General features: G+C 44.8%; 1 protein-coding gene and 1 pseudogene across 1 annotated transcript; both read right to left on the reverse strand.

Moving 5' to 3' along the window:
* Positions 1–622: 622 nt before the first annotated feature.
* On the reverse strand, positions 623–8,747 carry LOC139784003 (uncharacterized). Its single transcript, XM_071723178.1, has 3 exons — positions 8,654–8,747; positions 8,051–8,338; positions 623–1,424 (listed from the first exon to the last, which is right to left on the reverse strand). The coding sequence occupies exons 1-3, from the start codon at positions 8,745–8,747 to the stop codon at positions 1,033–1,035; spliced, it is 774 nt and encodes a 257-aa protein (XP_071579279.1). The 3' UTR covers positions 623–1,032.
* Positions 8,748–9,756: 1,009 nt separating this feature from the next.
* Positions 9,757–10,857, reverse strand: LOC139784004 (uncharacterized; annotated as a pseudogene).
* Positions 10,858–11,176: the final 319 nt, after the last annotated feature.

Here is an 11,176-nt window from a genome sequence, read left to right on the forward strand (position 1 = left end):
AGACAAGTGCTTTGGTTGTGTGTGAGGAAGGAGAAAAGGATAAGAAAGTAAAAATAGTACAGAAATATATATTTCATGTTTATTTTATTATTTTGCAGCGTGTATGAAAAAATCATAATTTCAAAAATTATCATACAGAAATAATATAGTAATACCTTTAGAATAATATAGTAATACCCTTAGAATAATATAGTAATACCTTTAGAATCTCTTATGTATACTATACAATAAAAGAAAAAACAAATTATTCTTGTAAAAAAAATATAAAATAAGTACCAGCTACAATATACATAAGAGATTCTAAAGGTATTACTATTACATACAATAAAATTATGTCTTTTGTGTGTATGTGTGTGTAAATGAGTGTATTTAAAAATTTTATTTTAAAAAATACATGAAAGAAATAATATATAGTAATACCTTTAGAATCTCTTATATATACTATACAGTAAAAGAAAAATTAAAAATTAAAATATTTGTAGAAAAAATAAAACAAGTACCAGTAACTACCCAGATAGCACAGTGACGTCAAATAACTTCCGTCATAATGACGTCTCTAACGGGTTGGAGACGGGTCTCTAACCCGTTAGAGACGTCATTATGACGGAAGTTATTTGACGTCACTGTGTTATCTGGATACAATATACATAAGAGATTCTAAAGGTATTACTATTACATATAATAAAATTGTTTATGTCTTTTGTGTATGTATGTATGTGTGTGTGTGTGTGTGTGTGTGTGTGTGTGTGTGTGTGTGTGTGTGTGTGTGTGTGTGTGTGTGTTTGTTACATTTCGTAGTATCCTGGCGCAAATACATATCCTGGTGCCGGCGGCGCGGATACGTATCCTGGTACCGGCGCGAGCGGCGCGGGTGCACATTCAGTACATCCTGTAGCCGGTGGCGTAGATACATATCCTGGTGCCGGCGGCGCGGATACGTATCCTGGTACCGGCGCGAGCGGCGCGGGTGCACATTCAGTACATCCTGTAGCCGGTGGCGTAGATGCATATCCTGATGCCGGCAACGCGGGTTCATATCTTGTAGCCGGTGGCGCAGATACATATCCTGGTGCCGGCGACGGGGGTACATACCCTGTAGCCGGTTGCCCAGGTACATATCCTGGTGCCGGCGACGCGGTTACATAACCTGTAGCCGGTTGCCCAGGTACATATCCTGGTGCCGGCGACGCGAATATATATCCTGTAGCCGGTTGCCCAGGTACATATCCTGGTGCCAACGCATATATATATCCTGGTGCCGGCGACGCGGGTACGTATCTTGGTGTCGGCGGTGTCGGCTGCGCGGGTATGTATGCTGGAGCCGGCGGTGCGGAGATATAATTTATCGCTGGTGGCATATTTATACCACCAGCGTATTTTTTCTTTTCTCTTTGGACCGCCCGCCGTACTGCTAAATTGAGTTGCTGCAAAAAGAATGAAAACAAGAAAATTAAAAAAATATAATACATATATACGTAATATTATAGACGTATTTGCATTGCTTGCATTTTCTACACCTGATTTTCTCATTCTCTTTTTTTCTGACATATATGTACATCTTTTTCACTTCTGATTGAAAGTGTAAGCAACGCGAAATGTAATATAAAAAAGGCCGTAGCCAGATAAGAAGGGTCAATGTGCCTCCACACGGATTATGCTCATTTTTTTGCTTTGATTGCTATCAGTGTCACTTACAATTTAGTCAAATTAGCCATTGATATTGAACCGTTTTGCTGTAAAAAATAAAAACAAAAATTTCGAAAATAATTCACATCTTTTGATCGACTAACCGATTTTGATGAAATAATGTTGTAGATATCATTGAGACACATTTGTGGAAAATTCGGGAAAGGTTTCTGAGATGATAGAAACATTGATAAAAAAAATTAAATGTTCTTGGATTTTTTAGTCCCGTTATCTTTCTTGTAAAATTACGAAAAATTTTTTCTAGAATCTTGGAGTAGTTTCCTATCGGACATAATTTTTTGGAAGCAATAAAATGGGTAAGCGGTACTTTAAAAAATAAAGTATTATTATTATTTTTTTTTAATATGACATGCTTTTGGTACGATTGCCATATATCATGTCGAATTTTGGGATAGTATTCTACAAGTAATTTTTTCGAACCAATGATCCGTGTGGGGGCATATTGACCCTTCTTATCCGGCTACGGCCTTTGTATCAATTATTATTTTGCTTACAAACAAGCATGCATGCACGCATATGCATTTATTCAACGTACACATATAAAATAAATATAAATTACGACGTTCCCTCCTGCTGCTGTCACTTTCGTGCCGAGACCGATACGGATCGCGCGGCGGCGACAGTGGGAATCTCGTTAATCCATTCATGCGCGTCACTAATTAGATGACGAGGCATTTGGCTATTTATATCACGCCATCGGCGCGTCTTACCGCTTCGGGACAGTGTGGTTCCTGCTAACAACGGGACCTGGCTGAGCGATCCTGCAGGTTAACGATTGGATCGCTCATCTTCGCAACAGGTTGCCCAAACAGTAAGGATATGAGATCCAGTGTAACTTTCGTTCTAATTCCATCCTATTTATATTGACTGGGCCTATCTAGCACTCTTGGCAAGTCCTCCCGCAGGAGGGAAACCCATCTGACTGATCTGCCGCGGGATTCCTGCGCACGGGCTGGAAAAATTGTGAAGCAGAGTCCCCAACTTGGGGAAGCGGAACTTGGCCGGCTTAGTGTTACCGTTACCGCGGGGAGCCACGTGGAGGCGTCCGCCCGTACGCCGTGGCGGTCGGTCGCACGGCTCTGCCGCCGTTCGGTGCCCATGGGCATTGCCCATCCGAACGACTGGCATCACTGATGTCAACGGCAAAAGTGCCGGCATAGCTTAAAATTGGGAGTGTAGAAGGCTCCCAAATAAATAAATAAATAAATAAATATTGCATGGGTGGATCAGATCCCAGACCATCGTTAGTGTATAAAAATTACATCAGTGAGCTAGTGCCAAGAGTTTTTAATCAGCAGCATCGCTGTTGTTAAGGCGCAACGGCGCATTATAGTTCATAAACATATGGAAAAGTTCCACTGAGCTCCTGAGCGCTTGCAGTGTTAGCGTTCTCAGCGAGCCTCTGTCTCTAATTTGCAGTTTATGTAGACAGGTAACAGTGTTTCTGGGCATTGCTCCTCTTGTCCCGATAACTATCGGGAGGATCGTACAGTCTTTCGCCCCTAATTGAGCTTTAAGCGGGGCTACGAGGGACGCATATTTAGCGAGCTTGTCCCTTCTACCTCTGTCAAGGAGATCACCATCCTCATGGCAGACTGTGATGTCAACCACAAAGACCCTTTCCCGATACTGTATGATCAGGTCTGGTTGGAGATTCCTCAGATGAGGGTCCTGCAGTCTTGCCTCCTTCGTTACTGCCATTCCACGCTGCCCCAAGACGTGTCGTTCAATGCAGTCTCGAATATCGTTGTGTCGTTTGATTCTACCGTACTTGGTATAAGTACACTGCCCCAGTATGTGGCCTAGCGTCTCAGGCTGCGCCTTGCATTTTCGGCACATGACGTTGCCGGTTTTAGCGACTCTATTGAGCGACACCTTGTTCGCCGCTACATTGGCTCTCAGCTTGAGCGCCGTAATATACCTGGACGATTTCAACAGGTTAGGACGGTATAGCCACTCGTTGCCTATTTTGTCGTTTCTATAGGCTTGCACTCCTTTGCCTTGGGAGGGCAAATCCGCCCATCTCTTCCATTCGTCTGCTTTGGCTTTGAGCTTGTAGCCGTCGATCTGTTTGGTCGACTGTAGTGGCCATCCAAGTTGGGCTACATGCGCAAGGCGCTTTAGTTTGTTCTCCAGCCCTGACGCTACTGCTAGGGCCTGTATTGCCGGGTCGCTATTAGTTAGAAAGCGAAATCCAGCTTTTAGAGTTGCGGACGTTACAACAATTTCGAGCTTCGGAAAGCCCATGCCGCCATCGCGTTTGGATGCGTATAGCAGACCATCTGCCGTAGACTGTGGGAGGTGCAGATAGTCTTTCACCGCCGTCCTCAGTGCTTGGTCCATATCTCTTAGCACTGCGGCACTTATAGTGCCCGCGGTGAAGGCGTACAGAAAGTGCGGCAATACATACCGCGCTAAGAGTTCGACTTTTTGGTGAGGCTTCAGGGGTAGCCTTTTAATTCTTGGGAGCGTGTCCCTTAGCCGTGCGATTGCACGCTTAATAACTACTCCTTCCCATGGAGTAATCTGTATGCCTAGGTATTGCATTGACTGCGCAGGGCCGCAGTAGGCGATCTTCTCGCCATTACTGTATATTTCAGAGTCCACCATATACCAGCTATCTTTGGTGGTGACAATACCAAAGGCAACGCACTTCTCAATCGATAGTGCCATTCCCCAACTTGAGAGGAAGCCAACGAGCTCATCCATAAGCCGACTCGCCGCTATTCGATCATTTGCTATTAGAATTATATCGTCGGCAAAGGCCAAGCACGATATGCTAAGGCCTTCCTTAACTTGGAAGCCTTCCATTCTTTTCAGCTTGTCAATGATTAAATCCATACAGATATTAAAGATGAGTGGAGACAGAGGGTTGCCTTGTTTAACACCTCTTCTCAACTCTATGTCGAACATTTCGTTACGACATTTCATGGTCGTTTTGACTCTTTTATACGAGTCCATTATCAGTGCGACCACTTCCTCCGGCAACCCTTGGCTAAGTAAAGAATACTTAATAACTGGGTGCGGAAGGCTATCAAACGCCTTGGCAATGTCCACCTGAGTGACAACGATTCCTTTGCCCTTTTTGGCTGTTGCAAGGACTTCATTTAACAAGTTGATGTTATTATAACATCCCATTTCTGGTACAAAGCCTTTTTGCCGTGCGTTTAGGTGAACCACGTTTCTTAGGCGTTGGTCCATAATACCCCAATACAACCTACTCAGTATCGAGGAGATAGTAATTGGCCTGTAGTTAGCCGCTACTGAGGGATCCTTGCCCTCTTTGAGCAACAGCGTTGTTCTATTACAGCGCCATGCGCTTGGCTGTTTCAGTGCCAGCATAATTACGTTAAAGATCGCTTGGAGGATGTATCCTCCCTCATTTCTCATCAGATCTCCCTTGCGGAGTCCATCAGGCCCGGCTGCCACCCTCAGCCGTGTAGACCTGAAACGCTTCAGAACCTCCGCACTGGAGATAGGGTGTAGAATTTCTGCTGGGTTATATGGCACCGTGGCCCCTCGCTTCTCCTGTTCAACATCATATTGACCGGGCTTTCCCCACAGCCCTTCGTAGAGCTCCTTGACGCTCTCCACTGATGGACTCACCGATTCACCTGTATCTTGCGCTTGAATGTCCATACCCTCTCTTACCATTTTAGCGAGCATAGCGGGGTTGTTTTTATATAACTCTTGCGTAAGGGCATAGGCTCGGGCTTTGCGTTCGCTTCTACCCGAGAGCCCTTTCCTCCGACTCCGATGCTTCCGGGAATTACCACCTTTCTTCCCAGTTGCAGGGGTGTGGAACAAACTGACCACCAGCTCGTAAGCTGCGTCTACTTCCACCTGCGTTATTGCCTGACCTTCACTCTTTGCCGTCAGGAGCTCGATAATATGCCGTTGTACTTCCAGCGTTTCCTTGGGCTCACTACTCTTGAGCTCCTTAAGCACAGCCGCAATGCTGGCTTGCCTCCAACTCATGGTTGACGTAGACTCCTCAAAGCTGTAAATATCGCCTGGTGTCTCTTCCGCATCCAGGAAAACATCCTCGTTCTCCTCTGCATCAACAAAAACCTCGTCGACCTCCAATGGTGCACCGCCCACTTGCTGGTCCTCTTCCTTGACAGCCTCTTGATTAGAAAGTGTACTACTGAGTCGTTGTTCTCTCCATCTTTTGTAACACGACTCATTTCTTTTGTCCCTTATTTGCTTCAGGGTTTTCTCCGGCATAAACGGAACCATAGCTCTCGCTATGTTCCTCTCGTCCATGAGCTCCACTTCGAGTTCGAGCATCCTGCTGATATCTTCGGCAGAAAAAACTCTGCCCCGTCTTTGTTCATTTACCTTCGGAGCTGTTTGCTCTGATCTCAATCGGTTCCTTGTTACCGGGTGCGCCAGCCTTTGGTGTTGCGACAGCCCTCGCTGTGAAGTGAAATTTCTGTCACACTCCGGGCAGTCGAACCGGCCCTGCTTTAAGGTTCGCTGCCCCTCATTCATCCTGGCTGCTGGGCACTTTGGCAGGTGGCATGCAGCCGCATGGTACGACGCATACGACTTGCCACACCATTCACATTTATATCTGACGCTTAGGTGAGGGTGCACTTCCTCGATATGCCGGGCCTCATCTTTGATAGTGAGAGCCATATATTCGCCCACTCCGGCGCAACTTTCGCACCGCTTTCGATTGAAGGGGAGCGATAATTCACAGACCTGTATCTCTTGCCTTGGTTGTCTTCGAATAGCCCCCTGGCCGTATTCCAGGGGAATGGGGCCGTGTTCCCCATCGTTCGAGGCCAGTGTTTCTTGCCTTGGTTGTCTCCGTATAGCCCCCTGGCTGTGTTCCAGGGGAATGGGGCCGTGTTCCCCATTGTCCGAGGCTTTGCCATTTCTATATTTAGCGACTTTAAAATAAGCCAGCCGGGGTTGCTAGCCCGTGACCAGCTGTATTGCCCTGACGGGAGTGATACCCGCTGGCACCGGTCGGAACCGGCCGAGAGCCCAGGGTGTGCTCTCGTTATTACCCTGGCGGGAATGAACCCGCTGGCACCAGTCGGAACTGGCCGAGAGCCCAGGGTATGTTCTCGATGTTGTTGCCCTGACGGGAATGAAACCCGCTGGCATCGGTCGAAACCGGCCGAGAGCCCAGGGCATGCTCCCGTGTCGCCTGAACCCCGTTAGCTCCCCGGCAAGCCGGGTACCCAGCGGACACCGATCTTGGAGGTGGGGCAGACTTGGGACGCAGACAACAGGCTGCGCCCCCTTGTGAACGAGCAACTATGACTCCCATCCAGGAGGACCCGGTTCCCAGGCGGGTCTCCTCGCTCCCCCTGAGCCGGCCTAAATTATTGGTACAGCGCATGACGTGTCGCGCGTATTTACCCTTCCATAGTCCGAAATAAGAAAACCGTCGGCAAAACAGTCCGAGTGCAGCCTTATAGCTTGCATAAATCTATTGCCAAAAGGATGTTATGTTAGACCCCGGCCAAGGGTTCCCCTTCCATGTAGAAGAGAATGAAAAGAAAGCAAAAATCAGAGCGCTCTACGCCCTTAAGAGAGTCATAGTTACTCTCGCCGTTTACCCGCGCTTGCTTGAATTTCTTCACGTTGACATTCAGAGCACTGGGCAGAAATCACATTGCGTCAACACCCGCGAGGGCCATCGCAATGCTTTGTTTTAATTAGACAGTCGGATTCCCCTAGTCCGTACCAGTTCTGAGCTGAGCGTTGAATGGCGGCCGAAGAGGACGACCACGACGGCTCGCGCCTCCACGGAAGCCTCGCAGCAAGGAAGATCAAGAGGCCAAGGCACGGGACCGAGCTCGGATCCCCGGGACCGGCGCGAGAACGCCGATCGGTTCACCTCGCCCAGGCTCGGCACGTCAGCCAATAAATATAAATTTATAAATTTATTTTATATGCTCCGTCGACGGGGCATCGGTCGGGACGCCGCCGCGCGATCCGTATCGGTCTCGGCACGAAAGTGACAGCAGCAGGAGAGAACGTCGTGCAGGACGATCCTTCGCGAGCGGCCGGGGCGCTTCTGTCTCCCTCTCTCCCTTTCTTTCTCTCTCTCTCTCTCTCTCTCTCTCTCTCTCTCTCTCTCTCTCTCTCTCTCTCTCTCTCTCTCTCTCTCTCTCTCTCTCTCTCTCTCTCGCTCCTTTTGTCTCGCTCCCGCTCTTCCGACAAGGTGTCCCGACGGCGTGGAGGTGCACGGGACACGGGACCGTAACGATGCGATCTCGCGAATGCGGCGAATACGGCAAACGCGAAGCGCGACATACCAGGCACACGCGGGCGCGGGGGGAAGAAGGGGACGGGGAAAAATATATTATATTAGCTTACTTACTTTTCTTGTTATTATTTGCCACGGTAGCGGTTGCGATAGCGGTGGCAGTGACGGTAGCCGTTGCGGTGGCGGTGGCAGTGGCAGTGGTGCCGATGGCGATATGGTAGAAGATGGTGGCGGTGGTGCTAGCGGTGGTGCTGGCGATGGCATTGACGATGACGGTGGCGGTATCGCCGTCATCGTCGCCGTCGGCGTCGGCGTCATCTTCGTCGTCGCCGTCGCCGTCGCCGTCGCCGTCGCCGTCGGCGTCGGCGTCGTCATCGTCGTTGTCGTCGTCGTCGCTGTCGGCTGAGAGCCTTCACTTCTTGCTGTAACAGAAAAATAAATGTTATACATAATTCGTAATAATATTTCGTAATATAAGGTTATATATAATTATATTTTACTAAATAATATCTTTTATATGAAAAAAGGATATTATTTAGTAAAATAGGTAAATCTGAAGGAGAGCTCACTCCTTTCCGATTTCGATGAAATTAGGCTCAATCGACACGTTTTTTCTCAAAACGACCGAATCTGGCAGAAAAAAGCGTCGCTCTGCCCCGCGACGCGAGATATTAAACGTTAAAGTTGACAGGAATCAGGTTATGATTCCTGTCATACCGACAACATGTATGCAACACTGAAGTTCACTGAACATGCCCCGCGGCCACATGCGCTTGCTCCGTGGCCGCACGCGCATGCTCCGTAGCGACATAGTGTACTTCAACGCGTTTTATTTAAATAAATATCTTGTCATTTATGTACAACCTGCACATCTCTTACAATGGTATACTCAGTCCAGCAATTAAACAATAATCCGTGGCTTGCGATTCAGGACATCATTGACAATGCAAATACGTGGCCGAAATTTATACGGCAAATGTTCTGGGATAAAAATTTTACGGATTATAACTGAATGATTATTGTCAATTTTGCATTTATGAATGGGGTATCGAAAGAATTTTTGCATGATGTATTAGCTTTCACCCTAAAAAATGCATACACAGCTGAGAGGAAGCGCAATATTGAGTATAGATATCGATATTTAAATCATGAGGTAATTCTTTCAATATTAATTGATAACTATAGCAAACTAAGTATATTGTTTTTTATTCTTTGTAGCAATTGGGACAAATGCGACGCAATCGTGTGTATAGTTACAGCCTTTTCGATAGAGAAATGTTAGATCTTAATTGTAATCCAATAAATAAATAAAATTGAATGTATTATTATTTTGAAGTTGTGATTTTCATTAAAGCAGATATTTTGTATTTAACTATTTAAAGCGCGTCACTAATCTATACGCCGAAGGCGTGTCCTAAAATCAGTGAGGAAATTAATAGAGTATTTGATTGAGCATCATTTAATAAATAAAGAAATACAGTGTCCAAAGTGTGATAATAAGTTAATAATTGATAGAAGTAATCTTATATTTCGATGCCGAAAATCATATTATGAAAAAAATTGCCATAAAAAATATGTTAAAAACAATGTATGTTTTAAACAAGTGCAAAATGTGATACGTGGTTTAACAAATCAAAATTAAGTTATGTAGCACTTGTAGCAGCCTCCGAGACATCTGTTTCATCATGGATCTTCGGTGGATACAGTTCCGCAATCGTACGGAAAAAACTGCTCAAACGATCTTCATAATTATGAACGCGTTTGAAGAGATATTCTGCTAAATATCCCACTAAGTGTGAAGTACGTGTCCCGTACCGTGGGATATTAGCTCTTACCTCTCTCCAAACGCGTTCTATGTGTTGAGTGTGTGCTGCTAAAAAATTAAAAAATTGTTAATACATTTAAATAAAAATAATAAAAAAATTTAATAAAATTTCTTTATTTTTTTATTTTAAATATATTATAGTTAAACACAACAATTTGTAACACTACATATTTAAAATGTTTATATTTACCGGTATCTGGGTCGACAAAATTCATAGAATGCTTAACTGTCAGATGTTGAAAGCCTTCATTGTTTAAACAATTGTAAGATTTCCAACAATCTGACATTATCGTCGTCCCAGGTAGGATCCACTCTTTGATTTCGAGCAAAGTTTTTTCTGTACGATCAGGAACTGGCACAAGAAATATTTTTCTTGATTCGCGTTCATATCCACCGAACATCCATTTTCCTTCGATAATTCGGCCACGGTTGTATTTCCTTTTGCCGATTTTGGCCTCGTCAATTTCAACAATTTTATCAGGCCCTCCAAGTTTTGTTGAATTTTTCTCGGCCCAGCAAATGCAAACCTACATCATTTTTACATAAATTTACTAAATATATATTTAACATACTTATATTTAAAGTATTAAATGTATAAATTTATACTTACTTCTCGGCAAAAGAAAACCCAATCAATAACCGAATGGTCGGAAATTTGTAACTCAGTACACAAAAATTGATGCCGCGGAGGCCGTAACATAATAAAATATACTGTTAAGCGGCATACTGTTTCCAAAACTTAAGTAATTTCGATTTGTTAAACCACGTATCACATTTTGCACTTGTTTGAAACATACATTGTTTTTTAACATATTTTTTATGGCAATTTTTTTGATAATATGATTTTTGGCATCGAAATATAAGATTACTTTTATCAATTGTTAACTTATTGTAACACTTTGGACACTGTATTTCTTTATTTATTAAACGATGCTCAATCAAATACTCTATTAATTTGTCCCTGTTATGGGTCACGGCGAGAAACTCGTGCAATTGGATGTTGCTAACGCTGTTATTGTTTGTGAGATTAACAAAAGAGAATCAACATTTAAAACTGTATTACTTACCAGCAGAGTTGTCACGTGACCTTCTTCATCATTTCTATTTCGCTGCGCGCGCGGCCACGGAGCATGCGCATGTGGCCGCGGGGCATGTTCAGTGTTGCTACATGTTGTCGGTATGACAGGAATCATAACCTGATTCCTGTCAACTTTAACGTTTAATATCTCGCGTCGCGGGGCAGAGCGACGCTTTTTTCTGCCAGATTCGGTCGTTTGAGAAAAAACGCGTCGATTGAGCCTAATTCCATCGAAATCGGTGAGGAGTGAGCTCTCCTTCAGATTTACCGTAAAATATATTACCCAAAACTTTAATAAAATAAGTAATGAAAGGTTTACTTACATTTGCGATATGAG

Source organism: Temnothorax nylanderi, unplaced genomic scaffold (assembly GCF_030848795.1).
Source record: "Temnothorax nylanderi isolate EJ_2023f unplaced genomic scaffold, tnyl_v1.0 TNYL_tig0570_pilon, whole genome shotgun sequence".
NCBI classification, from domain to species: Eukaryota; Metazoa; Arthropoda; class Insecta; order Hymenoptera; family Formicidae; genus Temnothorax; species Temnothorax nylanderi.

Coding starts and splice junctions, on each gene's coding strand:
- LOC139784003 (XM_071723178.1), bottom strand. CDS start 8,747: ATGTCGCTACGGAGCATGCGCGTGCGGCCACGGAGCAAGCGCATGTGG. Junction 8,339..8,653: donor GTGTTGCATACATGTTGTCG/GTATGACAGGAA, acceptor GAAGGCTCTCAG/CCGACAGCGACGACGACGAC. Junction 1,425..8,050: donor GGCAAATAATAACAAGAAAA/GTAAGTAAGCTA, acceptor TTCTTTTTGCAG/CAACTCAATTTAGCAGTACG.